A 20,932-nucleotide genomic window follows, 5' to 3' on the forward strand; every position below is an offset into this window, starting at 1 on the left:
GGGTGCAGCACCCTGTTGGTAATCCTTGTAGCTTTTATGCTATTGAACATCATAGAACAGAACCAACTTGTTTAATTGAAACAGCTGTTAAGATTCATTAATTCCTTTTAAATATGAAAAATCATAAGATTAACATGGGGAACTACAGAGCCACTGGGGCGGAGCCCGAAAGGGTTTTTGAGATAAGAATATGCTTTAATGTTAATCGGGAATGTGAGCTATGATCATGCCAAATTTCAGCCCAATCCGTCCAGTAGTTTATGCGTGATTGAGCAACACACACACAAACACACACACAAACACACACACAAACATACACACAAACTCACAAACTTTCAAATTTATAATATTAGTAAGATAAGATTATTGGTGGACTATTGCAAGCTTTAGGAAATCAGGAAACCAGAAGAAAAGAAGATATTTGAAGATATGAGGTGGCTGATGGGTTTTGCCAATAAATAAGTGATTCTCTTTAACAAACCAACAGATAATTTCATCAACCCTAGCTGAGTTTTTGCTTTTCAGACTTGCTATGTATGACTTCTATTATTTCTTTCTTATTCCTTTGGCTCTTTGGCTATGGTTGTTCTACAATGCATTTACTTAGTAAATGTATTGGCAATATTCAAAGGGTTGTGAATCAGTTCACCATTAATGTCTCTAATGCACATCTCATCAAGTTTATTATTCTTCATTGGCCTACTGGAAAGGAATTCTACTAAAAGAGTTGTCTCTAAGTCCAGTCACAAGTAAGCAAGCTGGTTCAAATCTGAAACCAGCGCCATGTTTTTTACTTCACACTATTACAGCCAGTCCCCACCCCTATACCCCTATAGTTTTGTCATAGTAGTGATGATAAATACACACTTATGCCCAGTATGCATATTTTTCAGCTTCTTTTGGTTTAAGGAGTCAACTCCTATTCTATTGTAGTAGTAGACATCACTAGCTGACAGATGAGAATGAAGAGAATTGTTCCGACAAAGAAAATGTGTGTAAAGAGTGGGGGGAGTTCAATGATTGTACAAGTAATTAGATTTGGACTTGTTTGTTTGGTGGCAAATTTAAGCTCGTTGGAGACCTTATTTTACAAACAACCTTTGCTTAGTATTTTCATTTTCAATCACGATTGCAGCAAATAAGAAACGTTCATGGAATAGCAAACATGAATAGAGGTTTTAACCTTTACCTCATTTTTTTGTTTCCAACAAAATACCCTAGTTATAAGAACAAAAATAGTAAAAAGAAAATTGCATACATAGTGTACTACATTATCACAAGGGAAAATAACATGTAGAGTATGAATGATAAACTAGTTTAAAGTTTTCATTCCGTAACTACATTTATGAATTTTATTTCAATTTAATATCCTTCGCCTGTACCCCTTTGCAAAGCATGGGCAGAGCAGCTAGTCAATATAGTTCTGTTAATACAAAATTTGTTACACTTTAAACCTTTTAAGTGTAGTGATTGATTACTGACCAGAATTCTCTTGACCAAAACTGTGGCCGAATGTGACAAAACATGACTTTATGCTAGAGTTGCTAAATGTCTCAGTTTTTTTTAGAACAGTCACCAGTCTTGCTACATGTGCGCTAAGTCCCAATAAGGGCTCTAGGGACATTTATAAGTTACAGATAAAAAAAAAATAGTAAAACACCCATGAAATAGGTTCTATATTAATGGTATGTTCAAAATATAAATACTAAATAAATAAATAAAGCATAATGATACATGAGAGCATTTTACTTGGAACTAGGAGATATTACATGGGGTATTGTAATAATATTTTGTGGTAAAATGACATTACATTTTATGTACCAATACAGTATTTGCTTAGTTATTTATAACTAGTTTGCCTTACCCCCAAACACATACTTCGACTGTATTGGTCTTGATTTACACCAGCCAAAATATTGCAACCCTACTTTAACCTCTATGGTTATGTGACCAACAGGAAGAAATATCGCAGACTTGGGATGGGTTGATTCCAAAGGTCGATTCACGATTTCACTGATTTTCGGCTATGGAATTGGAATCGAGAATCTACCACTCAAAGTCGATTCTGATACCGATTCCCGACTCGTCTGTGTAGATCGTGCGATCATAAAATTACCGCTACTGCCACGATCGTGCAAGATGACGACTACGTTTCCATTACTGAAGGAGAGGATATGATGTCTACGTGATTGAAGATGTCTTTTATTTAGTAAAGCGCTCAAGATACCAGAAAGTGTTAAAAAAGCAGAGCAGTGAAAGTCTAAATATTAAAGCCAGTGAGATTATTGTAAATATTAATGAAATTGAAAATAACAATAGTGATAAAGACAAACATGTAATGAATCCACCTGATTCTACTTTCAACTTACTGGGCAAGACACCACCACAAATATAGGTCAACCGACTAAAAATTCAAAATTTTCCACCAAAATATAGGCTACAACATTAGGAATCAAAAATCGAGCAATTAGGTCTAACCATGAATGAATTAAATCCAGATAATACTAACTGAACATGATTTAAAACCAGATGAAATTACTAGGGTAAACATAAAAAAATATCAAATAAATGTCTCGTTTTTAAGAAAAAAATGCCTTTAAATTTTGTGTCATGATTCTGTATTGAAGGGAAACAGGTGTATATTCCCAGATTCTTGTCAAATAGATTTATAGAAGAAAAACTGTTTGAGTTCTGTGCTTATAGTTTTGTGAAATGTAATTTTAGATTTTTAATAGTTTATGTCTATAGATCCCCTAGTTCATATATAATTTTTTTGACAGATTAAGTATTTTTATAGATTTTTTTAGTAAGGAAAAAAGAAAAAACAAATATAATAATTGGAGGAGACATAAACATTTATATTTTACTCATTGTTATGGCTTGCCCCTGAACTGGTAAGACACTAAACCACTATTATTTTATATTTGTCTTACCAGATCAGGGGCAAGCCATAACAATGAGTAAACTACTAACCAGTCACGCTTCTCTTGCCAGCCAATTCGAGAATATCAAGCTTAAACTTGCTATCACGGCATGTAACATAGATTTCAACAAGACACGTATCAAGCACAGATTAACACCGAACTATGTACAGATTAAAATAAAAAACCGTTCATTTGCAGCTAAAAAAGCCAAACAAATAGCTGAAACATCCTGGGTGAAAAATGAAATTAAATTTCTATACAAAAAGAAAAGTATCTCAACAGTATACGTCCGAAATTAAATTTTACCCTCGAAACAGAAAGCGATAACAAGATTAACTTCCTGGATCTTACAATAGAAAAACTCAACAATAGATTCAAGTACAGTATATACAGGAAACCTACTACTACCAACCAAACTATACACGCATCTTCGTACCACCCTATTAGCCACAAACTAGCTGCTTATAATAGCATGATTAATAGAATGATCAAGGTACCACTGTCTCCAGAAGATTACAACACCGAAATAAATATAATAAAGCACATCGCACGTTCTAACGGCTATGAAACAAAAATGGTTGACAAACTTTTAATTAAACAGTTGAAAAAACAGTCGTCTGATAAAACTGAACAACAAAATAAAATAAAACCTAAATACGTTCCCATTGAATATGGCCACAGACTCCATAATTTATTGAAAAAAGAACTCAAACCATTTAACATAATTCCAGCACCTAGAACCTCAAATAAAATTGATAGCCTACTTAAACCCAAATCACAGCAAAATGTTAACCAATTAGAAAAAACTGGCCTCTACAAATTAAAACTTAATGACTGTGATAAGTTTTACATAGGACAAACAGGCAGATCCTTTGTCAAAAGGGCTAAGGAACATAAACCAAATCCCCGAATAAATCCTCAAAAATCTAGTTATGCTCAACACATTATGGACGAAGAACATAGCACTGGAAATATTGAAAATAACATTGAGATAATTGAAGTTTGCAGCAAAGGTTTTACTCTTGACACCCTCGAGGAATTCCATATTTATAAGGCCCTAAAACAGGATAGCGATAGCGTATTGAATGAAAAACTAAATTATAGTTCACATTTAATCTTTAATAAAATCATCCAAACATCTCAAGTTCGTCAGGCAAGTCTATCTTCAACAGACAACCCCCACAGGACGAGTCCATGTCCAAAGAAGGTGCAAGGGTCATGTAATCACAGACGCCGTCGCCCTCAGTGTTCTCCTGCCGGCTCCCGCGACGGTACAAATTAACTGTTCACCACAGGCCTGTGTTCCGTCCACGAGAACCTTTTATTTTAATCAATGTACGTGTGTTTATGCCCGTGTCCGTGTTTGTGTAAATATGACGACGTCCAAGCGACCGACTATGACAAGATACTTCTCGACTTGCTAACTACGTGACCATGACGCAACTAACGTCGAAACCATGGTTGTAGGTATTACAACTTTTTATTGAACTGGGACGAAAGTAAAGGTAACTAAACCACTATTATTTTATATAAACATTTATGTTTTTAAAAATTATAATAAACACAAATACCTAAAATACGTTCTAAAAAACTATAGTATGAAATATTTGATCACATTTCCAACAAAAATTTAACTGAGAATTCCAAGATAGCAATAGAACATTTTTAAATAAAAAAATATAGATAGAAAGGGGTTGGTGTAGTATAATCAATCAAGCTTTTCAGACAATTTGGTTTAACTTAAATAAAATTGTATCGGTATTGAAAATCTAAAAAATTTTGTTATCGATACATCACTAGTGAAAAGTATTAATTTAGCACTATAAAACTATTTTTAACATAATGGAATCGATGGAATCAGAATCAAGATGCAATTTCAAAGAATCGGAACTGGAATCAACAATTTTTTAAATAATTGATCACTATCGTAGATCTATGATGTAGGGCCTACCTATGTTTGAAGCCCGTAGAAGTGAGATTTTGTTTCAATCGTCTGTTTGAAAGGTTAGTCAGCTAAGAGGGTTTAAGTATATTAAAAATAATGATTACTTATAACCTTACCTTGATCTAATGTAACATTTTGGATTCCAATAACATCATTAATGATCTCCTGTGAAACCACCGTTGGGAATCTATCCTAAAAAAAAAACAAAAATTGTTAGCAAGCTTTCAATGGATCATCAATTGCTTTACATTGTAAAATACAGTAGCGTATCATATTATTAAATTTATGTTACATATGTTATTAAGATTCACAGATGTTCAGAATTAATTATTATGATGTTTGTTTAATTCAATGTTTTTGGTTAGTTCAATGCTAACATTATGAAATGATTAAATTGATTTTATACAGTTCTTGTTAATAATTGTATTTAATAATTGGTGACGAGGACAATTAATTATTTCTACGTTTCTATTTTACACTTATTACATTTACTAGTACAAATAATTGATTATGGCCTCCTTACAAGGAAATGAAACATTGAGTGAACTGAAGAAAGCAAGGGCTGTTGTTAAAGGTCAGTTGACTAGAGCTGAGAGAATGCTAGAAGAATTGTCTGGTATTAAAGTTGATAGTATCAGAACAAGACTCTCAGTGTTACATGCTTATTGGGAACGATTCGAGCTTATCCAGCACAACATTGAAGTAAAAACAGATGAAGAAGAACTTGACACTGAAATCACATACAGGACCGACATGGAGGATATGTATTTCAAAATAGTTGATGTATTACAAATCCGATTAAGTGAATTGGAAAGAGTCAACGAAACAGAAGAACTACAGCAGATCAGACCATACAGTGTTGATACTCAGAAATTGCGACCGCTTACATCAACAATTTTGTTCACCCCCTTCCAAGATGACGAGACATTCAACAATTTCATAAGACGTCTAGAAGTCTTCATTCACTTACATGGACAAGGAATGAATCCTACAAATGGACTTTACTTCCTGTTAGTCATTGACGCATTTACCAAATGGGTAGAAGTATTGCCTACGAAATGTACTACAGCTACTTGGACAGTAAAGGAGTTGCGAAAAATGTTTTCTACTTTTGGATTACCAGATCTTCTTGTGTCAGACAATGGACGACAGTTTACTTCCTTAGAGTTTACTAGCTTCCTTGAACAGGCCTTGGGAACAGTTGAAATTAAAGATGGTAATCTTCATTATTACGTTAGAATGGATGATGGTCAAACTTTGAGACGACACGTGGACCAGATGCTACACACAAAACTTTAAGGGGGGACCCCACTGTTACATATGTTATTAAGATTCACAGATGTTCAGAATTAATTATTATGATGTTTGTTTTTGCAATTCCACTGAATAAATCTTAACTGTTTCATTGGGCTTTTGTTTAATTCAATATTTTTGGTTAGTTCAATGCTAACATTATGAAATGATTAAATTGATTTTATACAGTTCTTGTTAATAATTGTATTTAATAATTTAGTTATGTACGATTTACAAAAAGCACATTTCAGATACTGTCAGAATAGACTATGACTGAAGAAATAATAATTATGTTAATTTACAACACAAAATGTGGTGATTATCAGCCAAAGGCTGGTTAAATGTAACTTTTTTGTTCATCAAATGATGTTCTAAAAACAACTGATAACATGCTTGTGGTGAAATAGTTATTTGTGTAACTAGTGGGCAAAGTGGCACCTTATCAATCAATTATTTATTTAAGATGGGGACGCCACTATGTTCGTATTTTAACCCAAATATGAGTGAAGGATGAGTGTAGGATGAGTGGCGCAATCTTGTAGTCTTGTTAGTGACTAAGGCCGACATGTTCCTTAGACACAGCTGTTAATTAATAGCCCATACAGCTAATGGCAACTAAGGGACCTACAGTTTATAGTGGAATCCGAACCACATTTTTTCCTTGTAATTTACGAATTGGTCTAATTATCAGGATAGTACTGCGGATAGTCGTAGTACTCACTACAAGTGCAGCAAAGACACTTTGTACTCGTGTTACATATTATAATTTCCCTACAGTTATAAAGCTACTATAAAGCATATAAATATAAATAATTAGTCTTTCAAACACTAAACAACACCTTTTTAGGTTAGGTTAAATCCAATCGTTGAACGAAATGGGAAACCCAGAAACAGCTGACTGTAATTGTAATATCTTTAATTGTGGCCAACCTATTTCCAAGCATACACGGATTATGTGCATAATAAAACACGCTGTTTTGTGTTGCTTGGTTGGAATACTAGTGTGCGACAAAGTAAAAACTGTGCGCCAAAGTAAGTAAATGCAGCAGTTAGCAGCTTTCTATACTACAACCTGTGCAAGGAAGCTCACTTATATTTCGCTACACTACTTTAAAATCACCTGCTTTTGTTACATGTTTAGCACCTAAAAATATTTATCACTACATTATTTACCACACAAAAAACAAACATTTGTTATTATTTCATCAACTGATTCAATTTTCAACGACAAAAACGCTACAATCAATGTAAAATTGAACTTTAAACAGAAGACCTAACACAACCTTAAAAATGCTATTAGTTTTAAAAGTTCCTAAATGTAATAAAGAAATATTGCAATGTCTATTAAAACATAATTAGTCCTTCTAGTTTTAACAAAAAGTATCGGTTAAACACAAGTGAAAGTGGGTCATTACATATTTGTGACCATATGTTTAAAGTGTGAGATTTATCAAGCTATTTATACTACTGTATTTCAAAATAAAGGGTGCGCCAAAAATACCTGACAGTTTTTGTTTTGTAATAAGTCAGTTGTTATACTAGCTAGAGACCTCATTGTTATAGTGAACGATTGCATATGTTATGCCATTTTTAGGTTATGTTTGGTAAAACATCACTTCGTCAAAAGAAAGTTACTGTCTAGTGTGGTGTGGCAAGGTTTGGAGTCATCGGACCACATGTTTTTGAGGACGAAAGTGGGAACACGGGATCACTGTAAACTCAGAACGCTATGGGGAAATACTGAGGGGGGTTTTTGTTCCACAACTGCGAATGTTAGGAGGGATAGACATGACTAAAACATGGTTTCAACAGGACGGCGCAACTTGTCATACAGCCAATTATTCAATCACAGTTTTGCGTCAACTCTTTCCCAGTAAAGTGATCTCTTGGTTTGGTGATGTGCTGTGGTCAGCTCGATCCCCAGACTTAATTTTGTGCGACTGTTGGCTGTGGGAATACTTAAAAAGCAAAGGGTTTGTTTCGAAATTTCGAACCATCCCTGAACTCAAGCAGTGTATCCGGGAAGAGATTGCTTTTATTCATCAGGTGAAGGTGACTGCAATTATGAAAAAAAATGGGAAGCCTGCATTTAGGAGAAGGACATCACCTAAGTGATATAATTTTTCATAAGTGAAAATGGCATAGTAGTGTGTACATTATAACATTATTTAATATACAAAATTGTATTTTGTTCTTGAGTTATAAAAACTGTCAGGTTATTTTGGCGCACCCTGTAGTATAGAGGGAGATCAACTCAAGGAGGCCACTATTGGTATATATCAGAAACAGTAAGATATAGAGTAGAGAAAACTTTAAATCGGTAACATTAATTTATTTTTTATGGCAATTAAAAAAATTAATTTAATTTAATTGAAATTCGGTCGCCATTTTCCAATATGGCAGCCAACTTTGAAATTTCTTAAGAAAGACCATATGTTTTATCATATTTTCAGATAGAACATGCAATTTTTGTATTTTTGAAATTTTTCTATAAAGCTTACATAGAGCTTAGGAGTGTACAGCAGGAGTGCACTTGTGTGCAGTGTTGTTTAGGAGTTACAACGTGTTATACCTAAGAAAAAATTACTTGGGGTGTATATTTTGCATCATATAGCCCCTAAACGAGTAAGTTTAGAGAGAAAATTCGTAGAATAAATAAGTCTTAAAATTATATCTACATTATAAAAATACCACAGTTTTCCAATTTTAAAGTTTGCTGCCATTTTTAAACAATGGAATCAAAATTTCTCATGTGTTTTATGATATTTTTAAAATGTCTTTACGATTTCAAGACTTGTTTATTCTACGCATTTTTACACTAAACTTAATCGTTTAGGAGCTACATGATGCAAAATGTACATTGCATGTAATTTTTTCTTATGTGTAACACGCTGTTTTATAGAAAAAATGTCAAGAATGAAATCTATATATTAGTAATTAGGTATGGCGTCAAAATTGTGGGCGACTAAGAAAGAACGACGGGAGAGGGCTCAAATTAAAGGTCTCGATCCCGTGACGGCGGGAAAAATACTGAAAACCCCAACATTTTAACACTAAATTAGATATAACATAAAATGTTCTCTAAGAGAATAGCATTAGAAGCTATTTACTGCTGATTTTTGTTTACTTCAATACAGCTGATTGTGATTTATCACTAAGTTGGTATGCAATATTAACATTTGGATGACTTATTTGCCAGTCAATTCTGCAATGTACTATATAAAACCAGGGATAACGTTACCTATAATAATTAAGACTTTTTAGTTACCTTATAGAATGTTGAATTAATTTATTTTACTGTGAAACTCTTCAAATTTGTATATTATTAATGTTTCACATGACATAACCGCATTGATTAAATAATTAAATTAGCAATACAAGATTAAATTGAAAACTTCTGCTTTGTTTTTATTTCAAAACATAAATAATATGTTAAAGATATATTCTACACTTTCTTTGCAAATTTAAATTTACTAACATTTTGAATTTGAGATTTATTGTAGTGTTTAATCAATATTTTGTATGAAGTGGAATAACCTCAACGGCTACTCTTAGAAAATAACCGGGGAACAGTGGCGGGTCTAGAACAGCCACAAGGGGGGGGGGGGCGAATCAGGGGGTCTGGGGGGTATCCCCCTGAAAAGTTTTTATAAACTAAGTCTCTAAAATGGCAGTTGTATACCATTTCTTTGTCCAAAGTTTATTTTTTTATTATTTTACGCAATTTGTATGCACTACTGTATTACATGCAGTAAAAAATATATGTATATGTTCGCCAGAGGGGGGGGGGGCGGTAGCGCCCTTCACCCCCCCTCTGGATCCGCCACTGCCGGGAAATAAAGATGGAATAGGTTTCTACAGGAAATATATTTGTTGATTAAGTAAGTACTATGACTATCAGAATTCCAGTGGGCGGTGAAACAATATTGTTTGTAGATTTTAAACAGGTACTGTCTGTTGCTCTAAGCAAAAAGGTTAAAATATAGCCTAGCATGTATGGTATATAATAGTAAAGGGAGCATCCACATATAACAGTAAAACCTAGAGGTAGTTTCCGTTTCTTAAACCAACAAAAAATATGCATGTCAATGCTTATGAAAAGTAATTACGTGATTGGTTTCCATAACTGGGTAATGGAACCCGAACCAGTCGCAAAAGAGTTAGGAATCAGCCTATGATTAGGCCTATTTTGATAGAATATGTAAAGTCAATTGCAACTTTAAGAGAAATACCACCACATAAACTTACACTAATTGTAGAAACTTAGAAATATCAACTGGATGGGTAGGGATGCTAATTTAGCGATTTTGACCAAGAACTAAGCTTACCTCAATACACCTTTATATGCCTTTTCATATTTGACGAAAACAATTCCCAAAACTCCAATCAGGGAAGCCTTTTTTATCACCATTAACCACAAGACCAAAGCTAACTTAATAAACCAGTATTTATTCACAAACCATTATACAGTAGACCCCCTCTTAACCGACCCTAATGGGACCGGACCTAGGTCGGATAACGCAAAAGGTCGGATAAAACGGGCAATCCCTAAAATCATAACATGATGAAGTGCTATTCATTTGGAATTATATAATCATTATTTTGAAGTCATACTAGCATTATTTATAAAATAAACTACTCTTATCTCCTTTTTCATATTGGTAGAAAAGTCACAAATAGACACAAAACACGGTTAAGTCAAATAGGCCTACTTTCAGTGGAATATATTATAATACTAGGCAAGAGTCAATAAAATTCCTATTTTAATAACTTTAGTACTGCAATGTATTAATTGATGCTTTCCAAATACATTGTAATACAGTACAGAACCTTTTGTTGACATTAGATACAAGCGACCATTTTGTTACAAGACAGGACGTTTATTTATAGCCTCTCACTGGAGTCTCGAGGCACAAAAACTATCTTGACCTTGGATTGGTTAACCCCCCATCCCTACAAGTTGCGTTGTTTGTTTACTCCGGCGATAAGATAATCAGTTCTCAAAATCGTGACGCACTTTATGATGTTATAAATTTGCCGCGCGGATAAGTTTAACAAATCAGATCAGATGTGCTCGAATACAGATATAGCTACGAACGATGATGACAAACTGACAATAGGCTATGCTATATTTATTGTGATAAACACAAAATAACTTATTGTTAGTCATATCCTGTGGAGATAAGCGTATGGTTCAGTTCTCATCGCCCAGCGTGGGAGCGGAAATGCCGAGATTCCTAGAAAGCGGCGGTTAAACCGAGCTGCTCTCAAAGCAAGGTCGGTTAAAACAAACTGCATTATTTTACGATCGAAGGCGGATAATCCGAGTATCGGTTAATACGAGGTCGGTTAAGAGGGGGTCTACTGTACAGGGTTAGGCAAAAGTCTGGAACCCCCCAGTTAACTTTTTAACGCGTTGCAGTTGGAAAACCAAACTCGGCACATATTTACAACATAATAAATTGCACTTTTTCATCATAGTTACAACTTTGCCCTAGCCCCCAAAATTGGGTATTTTGGGGACAGCTCCAAATTTTCAAATGCAAACACCTATCATGAGACCCCTCATTTTAAAGGATTACAAAGGTATGCTGAATTTAGTTTTCCTGCTATAACCTGTTAAAAAGTTAATAGGGGATATTTCAAAATGACTGCCATTTTGATTAGGGGTGCGATATTGACCTCTAGTTTGTGCCATTTAATTTGTCTTGAGAAACCCTTTAAAATGAGGGGTCACATGGTAGGTGTTTATATTTGAAAATTAGGGGCTGTCCACAAAATACCCCATTTTGGGGGCCGGGTACAAGTTCTAACATTAATGAAAAAGTGTCTTTTTTTGTTGTAAACATGTGCCAAGTTTGGGTTTCCCACTGCCACATGTTATAAAGTTATCTGGGGATGTCCAGACTTTATCTTGCTTGCTAATCTTAAATTAAAATGGCTGCCATTTTGATTAGGGGTGCGATATTGACCTTTGGTTTGCGCCATTCAATTTCTCTTGATAAACCCTTTAAAATGAGGGGTCTCATGATAGGTGTACATTTGAAAATTTGGGGCTGCTCCCAAAATACCACATTTTGGGGGCTGGGGCAAAGTTATAACTTTGATGAAAAAGTGCAATTTCTTATGTTGTAAATATGTGCCAAGTTTTGTTTTCCTACTGCAACGCATTAAATACCCCCGCCGCAGAAAACCTGCAGACTAAGCGAATTTCCAATTGACTGATTTGATTTACACTGAAATGTCTACTTAAAAATATAACATTTATTCCCGATTTAAATAGAATTAGTTTAACAAGTACTTAGGTTTGCTGCATCAGGGAGGGTAAAACTGTTTTTTTTGTAAAATGTTAATAGTTAGTAAGAAATAAAAACGTTTTCCAAATTTGATCAAAATATGTTCATAAACAAGCAAACTACAACAGTTTACTTATTCTCCATAAGAATAACATGGGAATTTTAAATTTACAATTTTTTTGAATTTTCTCCGTAACCGTTAGGCGCATAATAACGCTTCAATATACTAAATTATTTGTTTTTTTAAGCTCTACAAAATGGTTTGGAAAGAAATTGCTAAATTTTATGTTTTTTGGGTCAAAAATGGGAAAACCCTATTTTTACCCCATAAAACCCCCCGTAAACCCCCGTTCCCATGGTCCGATCATGCTGGATCGCGAACTCGTTAGAATACCACAAAATCCAAATTTCATCAAAATCGAATCATTTTTGCTCGAGTTATCGTGCTAACGGACACATATATATATATGAATTTGAACGGATGGTGTTTTTGGCCTCTAGGGACCTCAAAACAAAAAAAAAATCGGTCCCGCGTCCAGGTCTTACCATGAGTACTACGGTAATAGCTTATTCCCTATATGGGAAATTCGCTAAAAGTTATCTGGGGGTTCCAGACTTTTGCCTAACCCTGTATGTTTGCTGCCTTTAGCAGAGTTAAACCTATGGAGTGATTCAAATTATTTATTGAAAATAACTTAAAAAAAAAACAAACAAAGACAAACAACAAACTGTTTTTTACACAAAAGATATGGTGTACAGGGATATCTATTCTGACACATAGATAATATATTTATGAGTTTGTTTGTATATTAGAATAATTTGTTTTACATTACTGAGCTTTTTAGGGACTTGTGTCTTTTTAAAATTGCATGTTCTATCCGAAAATGTGATAGAATATAGGGTCTTCCATTTCAGAAATTTCAAAGTTAGGTGCCATATTGGTAAATGGCGGCTGAATTTCAAAAAAACTAAATTCATATTTTTAACTGACACAAAAAATAAAGGAATGTCCTTAATTTAAATTTGTCCCTAATTCTTACCGTTTACAATATCCCAATGGTGGCCTCCTTGAGTTGATCACCCTGAACATTGAAATATACACTATTTCATAACAAGAGAAGAAAGTGAGCCATGTGCCATCCTTTTTCCCTCATGTTTTGAACATTACTACTAAACTACACAGACAATTTTTTTTTTAAACAAACATTGGAATATTCTTTTATTACAGTTGGGAGTGTTTAAAAACTAATAGAATTTTTTAGGTCAGAACTTCAAAATTCAAATTTACATTGATTGTACAGTTTTGGTTATTGCAAATTGAAAAGTTGATGAAACAATAACAAATGTTTGTTTGTTTATGTTAGAAAATCCAAAGAAGATAGTAAACATTTCTTTTGCATAGTAAACATTCTTTTTGCGTAGTAAACAATGTAATGATGAATTTTCACAGTGGTAAACATATACAACAAAAAGTTGATTTTACAGTAGTGTGGAAAAATAGTATATTTCATAACAAGAGTAGAAAGTGAGTCATTACATATTTGAGACCATGTTTGAAGTGCGAGATTTATCGAGCACTTTAAATGTTCGAGAATATGTATGTTCGAGACCCACTTTCACTTGTGTTTTGAACGTTACTTTTCGCTACACTACAAAGAATAATTATTTTCTTCATTACAAAACTCATAAAATTTTTTTAGGTTATGCCTTCAATTCGAAGTTAATGTTTACTTTAGTTGTTGAAAATTCAAACAGTTGATAAAACAATAACAAATAGTTGTTTGTTTACGTCAGCAAAATTCAAAAAAAAGATAGTAAATACTAAATATTCTTTTGCCGTAGTAAACAATGTAATGATAGATTTTTACAGGTGATAAACATGCAACAAAAAATGTCATTTTACAGTTGTGTAGGGAAAAGAATATTTTCATTGACTTTTGTCCTTGGCTGTGGGGATATTGTTTAATTTAACTTGATGAATTCATAGTTATCAGGAGATTTAAAAGTTCTCCATAGTCACTACTTATGTACATAACCCTTATTTATTTATGAATAAAATTAATTTGATTTACAGTTTTGCAACGAGCTAAAAGAACTTGATTTCATCACTAATAAATAATAGGGATCTGCGGTGCACCGAAAAAGTCGGTACGGTACGGTACAAGCTTAATTACCGTCATCGGTTCGGTACAACATTTTACACGGTACAAATTCGGTTCGGTACAGCCTATTATAATAATAAATTACTTTCAGTTTACTATCGTAGTTGGTTCCGAGCACATAAAAGTCTTATCATATGTTTGTTTACGATCTTCATAATTTATTACTGGGGTGATGATGCAATAAAAAACCCATTAGCAGTCCCAAATCCATTAACATTTTATCACGACAATAACATTTTATCTCGACAATAATTATTGTATTCAAGTACTTCCAAGAACTGTTGAGTTTTATCACTTTTATATCTTTACGACTTTCACCAATTCTATTTTATCATAAAAATAATAGTTTTATGATGACTGTTAAATGTTATCTCTAACTCAGTCAGTATTTTCGTGAATATTCAATTTGCCGCTGGCATTGCCTACTGCCATAAAACTGTTAGGTGCTACATATTAAACTTGTAACCAATCTAATCTACAATCTTATTTATAAGTTAAAATATTTGTTATAAATATTTTATCTTTCTATTGAGAAACCACAAGCATATTTGTTGTTTGCATAATTTTTTTTCGTTGTTATGCAAGCCTACTCGGTCTCAAATAATGTCATTGCATGTTCTGTATCTTGTCTTACATTGTTAGATGTGGCTGTTTAAGGCTTAAAAATGTTTTTTAGTTTCCTAATTACGCGCTACCCATATAAAATAATGTTAATTTTTTTTTACTTTTTGATTTTTTAATGTTGTAATATTGTTTATAATCAAAAGTTGACACCCACAATGTGTGCCAGAATTTCAACCGTTTTGCCGTATCTCAAGCCGTTTTCGAGATATAAGCGTTTTTAGACAGTTTACGGACTTAGACGATTTTTCATGGTAACTTTTATTTGTAGCCTACCCATATAAAATAATGTTAATTTTTTTTTTACTTTTTGATTTTTTAATGTTGTAATATTGTTTATAATCAAAAGTTGACACCCACTTTGTATACCAGAATTTCAACCGTTTTTCCGTATCTCAAGCCGTTTTCGAGATATAAGCGTTTTTAGACAGTTTACGGACTTAGACGATTTTTCATGGTAACTTTTATTTGTAGCCTACCCATATAAAATAATGTTAAATTTTTTTTTTACTTTTGGTTTTTTAATGTTGTAATATTGTTTATAATCAAAAGTTGACACCCACTTTGTGTACCAGAATTTCAACCGTTTTTCCGTATCTCAAGCCGTTTTCGAGATATAAGCGTTTTTAAACAGTTTTACGGACACTGCCCCAAGAGCCAAGTTCGCGGTCATGGGACTGGGGAATCCCCAGGTGGTGACGTCACCGGGGACGAGTCTATATATAGAAGTGGCATAGTAATGTCAATGTATTATAGTTAAAAATAATGGTTTTAATACAGTTCTGAGAAGAAAACGCAAAAATACGGGTAGCCGCGTACCGTACCGATTATGTACCGAGAACCGAGGTACAAAATATTGTACCGTACCGAACCGTACCGACCTTAAATTTTCTGTACCGCAGACCCCTAATAAATAATCAATATTGTTTAGTGTTTACAAGATACATCAAATTTATTCAAACTCATTTTGAACCCTTTTTGTCATTTTGACAATTTAAATGAAAAAAAAAGTTAGATGCAAACAATCCAAATCAGTTAAGGTTTACCTAAAGTTACAGAAATAGTAGCTTCAAGTATTTTCTTACCTTAAAGTTAGTGGCTGAATTTGAAGACACAATGCTGTTAGTTCGATGATTTTTTATTGGATAGGTGGTGTTATTTGACTTGTCCTTTCCTTTTGTTATTCGGCTGATAAGTGGAAAACATTTTGAATCAGGAGAGTTTTCAATGATTTCCCCATTGATTGTTTCAGATTTTGTTATCCTAGAAACTTTATCTTCTACATTCAACTGCATTTTTTTCATGAATACTTGTTCAGTAGTCTTGCTTTTAGTTATTTTAATAACCGTGCGTTGATTCTTCTGTAAGTTTTCTATCTCTCTTCTGGAAGGCAAGACAGAATTTTGGGCTTTTTCTTTTAAAACTTCATCGTAAGTCTGGTTGAATGTTATGTTAAATACACTTTGTGGTGGTGCGATGATCCCACTGTCATCAACCTTTTTAATGCCATCACTTGTATTCTTGTTTTCATTAACATTGCTTGAAGCAATATCTTCCTCTGCGTCAGGCGGTATGTGAACAGTAGTGTCTACTGTATTGTTTCGGCAAGAGGTAGAAACCTCAAGTTGATTATGCCTCAATGGTAGACCTGTACAACTGACAGCTACATTTTCTTGCTGGTCAGCTGAGAAAACAGAATTTATATTATTTAGATTACTATCAACTAGAGTATTTTTTTGATCGGACAAATCCCAGTTGTGTTTTAAGAAGTATATGTTTTGCTCAGTGTCATAATTGTAGTTTTCATCGCAAATAGGTGGCAGATAGATCCTATATTTCCGGTGTACTTTCCCGTTTAAAGTATTTTCAATGTATTCATCAAAGCTCGGATGTAAATCAATCCAAGACGTAACTAGGTTGGTGTTGATTTGTTGACTATCAACAATATTTCCTAATTCCGAAATTTGTCTTTCCAGTTTATTAGTCAAGGAGTAATATTTTTCTATTTTTTTCTTATCAAAGTCGTCTGTAAATCCTTTGAAACCATCATTTCCGGATTCGTCTGATTTGCTTTCATTTATTGATTCATCATCAGATGATTTATTGCAATTTTGATATTCGTCCCCAGACTTTGCTTCATTTGAAGATTTGTCATCCGATTCATAGTCTTCAATGTTGTTTTTCATAAGTAATTTAATTCTTTTCTTTTCCATGCGTTTCATGTGACGCCTTGCTTTCATTATTTTCTTTATTTCATGAATGTTTTGTGCTATTTTTGGTTTTTTGAATTTTAAGCCGTTAACATCTGATTGTTTAGTGTTCAAACCATCGATCTCATTATTGAACTGTTCTTTTTCGTCAAAACTAATATTTTCTTTTTCTGATGATGAATCGTGAAGTGAGGCAGATGGAATGGCTGAATCGTGCATCTCATTAGTTCCAACATCATTCATATTTGTTTCCGATGAATCAATATCTTCCAGTGAGCTTTTAAGTTTTTCAGATATTTCTTCCTGGTACTCAAGACTAAGCGTATCATCAGCATTTTTTTTGTCTAACATGTTTTCTTGGGGTTTTAAATTTATTTCTTGTTCTCTATTTATAAAAGCTCTGTTTGGTTGTACGATTTGCTGATGTCCTTTTTCTTCTTTAGAGCTATTCAAATCAGAGTCCATGTATTCACTTGAAAAACTTTCAACCATACATGATTTTGGAGAGGCTATTGGACTGTTCTTACTGATATCAAATTTTGAGCCCTTGATTTCTTCAATATTATCTGAAACTGTATTGTCACTGTTAGAAGTTGTCCTTTCACCAAAATCACCTTTAGATTCTTTATGAGTCATTGCAGATCTTGACTTATAACTATTTGACTTATTAGTACTTCCACTGGGGCCACTGCTATCTCTATCAGAAGATCTTCGGTTTTCATCTTTTTCAATAGTATTTTTGCAATGCTTCCTATGCTTTTTCTTGCTTTCGTCTTTGCTATCTTTATCAGATTTTTTGTCTCGAGACCTATGCTTGTCACGAGATTCTTTATGTTTGTGTTCTTTGTCTGATCTGTGATGTTCTGATGAGCTTCGGTGACTATGCCTACTCGAACTATGACTATGTTTATGCTTGTCTTTGCTATGATCTGATCTCCCTCTACTATCACTATGGTTTTCTTTTTGTTCATGTCTGCTTTCTTTCCTGTTTTTTCTGTCTTCTTTATCTCTTTTAGTTCTTTCAGTACTTTTATTTCTTTTCTTTTCCTGGTCTTTTGCTTTTTCCTTTTCACTATGTTTGCTTGAAGACTCGCCTCTCTTTTTATCAGTAACTTTGTGATGTTCCCTCAAGTTTACATCTTTCTCGCTCCTTTTATCAGTATTTTTTTTGTCTTCTGAGTGAAAGTATCTTGTTTTTTCGTTTTGTTCACTTTCAGCCCCTTTGTCTTTGGATTGTAGGTCTGAGCTTTCTTCGTTTTGAATGTGATGGTATATCTCTGAATCTTTAGGACTTGTACTGCTGTTTTCATGCTTGTTGCTTTCCAGCGCTTCAAACATTGAGTCTGGCATATCAAGTGATTTCTCTGTGTAAGAATCATCATTCTCTGGTTCATTATTACTTAGTTCACTTGTTTCATTTTCATTACTGTAATCTTCAAGTTTGAATCGTTTCTTCATAAATGACTCAAATACTGCTGGTTTAATCTCATCACCAGTACTTTCTCCCTCACTGTTAGAGCTACTTGCATCGTCGTAACTGTCATTGTTGAACTTTCTTTTCTGCAAGCCATTGAGAGAATTGTCCTGTTCACTATCTTTAACAAGCTCGTGATTATCAGTCATACTCTGACTTTCAACAACCTCTTCTACATTTCCAACACTTTCTTCTCCAAATTTAGTTTGATATTGCTTGTACTCAGTAATAGAGTTAAATTCAAACACAGTGCCATCTGATTCTTCCGTATTAATTGTAGGTGTTTTAGGCACATATTCATCACTGCTGGAGTCTTCATCTTTCTTGTCACTTTCCTCTTTGATAGCAGATTCGTCATTATCTATTCTTTCCTCTAGATTGTCATCTACAATGGTGGTTACTAATTGGCTATCATTGCTGTTTTCTGAGGTGTCACTTCTCATACCAAGAATTAATGGGTCACCTTCCGAATGTGGCTCAAAGGGTGGTGATTCCTCATCGTCTTCATCTTCTTCTTCTTTATCTTCCAATTCGTCCTCCTGAAAAAATATTTATTTTTAATTACTGCGCCTATAAATAAAGCTAATGAGGATTACAAACTATTATGAAAACCGTAAGCCATACACCTATAACCCGCATATTTAAAATAAAGTCTTGGTTTGAAACTTCCAAGAAAAAATATCAGTTTTTCAATAAAACCTCTCCTAAGGGCACAAACCTCAATTAAAGGACTCTCACATTTAAAATATTGTAGATGCAGCAGCTGTTAGCTTTTTTTATTTATGGTTAGTTTGTTTACTTTTTCCCTAAGTTAATCTTCTGATACTAAATCTATAAGTATAAAAGAGGATGTTTGTATATATATTTGTTTGGCAGTGATAAACTCAGACACCGCTGAACCGATTGCCACGAAACTTGGTACATAAGTGTAGAATTTCATGGAATAGGTTTATACACCATCAATTTCGTGATCCGTCCAATCGCTTCCGCCCCAGTGGCTCTGGAGTTTCCCATGTTAACCTTATGAGAAATGGAATTAATGAATCTTAACAGCTGTTTCAATTAAACAAGTTGGTTCTGTTCTATGATGTTCAATAGCATTAAGGTTACAAGGATTACCAACAGGGTGCAGCACTATTATTTCTTTTACATTTATGACAACAGCTAATTTGCAACCAAAAGGTGAGTGAGCATAGCGAACGAACTTCAACCTGGAGGCGAGTTAGCGTAGCGAACGAACTTCAACCTAAAGGTGAGTGAGCGTAGCGAACGAACTTCAACCAGGACGTGATTGAGCCATGCGAAGGAGATCATCTTGAAAATTAAGAAGTTAAACGGGGCAAAGCCCACGGGTTACAGCTAGTATAATATATTGCAATAAAGTAGGGATGGACGAGATTGAATTTTTGGTTCGGGACGGGACGGGATTTTTTCCTGTACATAAAAAGAAAGTCTTGGGTTTTGCAGTTACCAAACAAGAAAAACAAAGTCAATTTGTGGCACTGATCTACAAAAACCAAAAAATGGGTAAAAATTTACAGGTATAGAAACTTGTGACTCGCGGTCGAAATGACTCACGGTCATGGTGCGATCGTCATTATGACTTCGCGGTCACGGCGTGATCGTCGGTATGACTCCACGGTCACGGAATGATCGTCGGTGTGACTTCGCCGTCACGGCGCGATTGTCGGTATAACTCCACGGTCATGGCATGATCGCCGGTATAACTCGCGGTCTTGGCATGATCGCCGGTATGACTCCACGGTCACGTCATGATCGTCGGTATGACTTCGCGGTCACGGCGCGATCGTCAGTATGACTCGCGGTTACAGCATGATCGTCGGTATGACTCCACGGTCATGGCATGATCGCCGGTATAACTCGCGGTCACGGCATGATCGTCGGTATGACTTGCGGTTACGGCGTGATCGTCGGTATGACTCACGGGCATGGCATGATCGTCAGTATGACTCGCGGTTACGGCATGATCGTCGGTATGACTCACGG

The 20,932-nt window shown here is 34.3% G+C and overlaps 1 protein-coding gene across 2 annotated transcripts in view; it reads right to left on the reverse strand.

The window, feature by feature from the left end:
* Positions 1 to 20,932, reverse strand: part of LOC129001715 (biorientation of chromosomes in cell division protein 1-like 1) — an 89,614-nt gene that overhangs the window by 7,172 nt on the left and 61,510 nt on the right. For both annotated transcript variants that reach the window (XM_054429125.1, XM_054429115.1), the window contains 2 exons: positions 16,327 to 19,464; positions 4,986 to 5,061 (listed from right to left, as the gene is read on the reverse strand). In XM_054429125.1, coding sequence (XP_054285100.1) covers positions 4,986 to 5,061; positions 16,327 to 19,464 — 3,214 coding nt within the window. The remainder of the gene's footprint in view (positions 1 to 4,985; positions 5,062 to 16,326; positions 19,465 to 20,932) is intronic.

The sequence above is a fragment of the Macrosteles quadrilineatus genome, unplaced genomic scaffold (genome assembly GCF_028750875.1).
Source record: "Macrosteles quadrilineatus isolate MER2022 unplaced genomic scaffold, UCM_ALF_1.0 Scaffold_1__1_contigs__length_201487025, whole genome shotgun sequence".
In the NCBI taxonomy this organism is placed as follows: Eukaryota; Metazoa; Arthropoda; class Insecta; order Hemiptera; family Cicadellidae; genus Macrosteles; species Macrosteles quadrilineatus.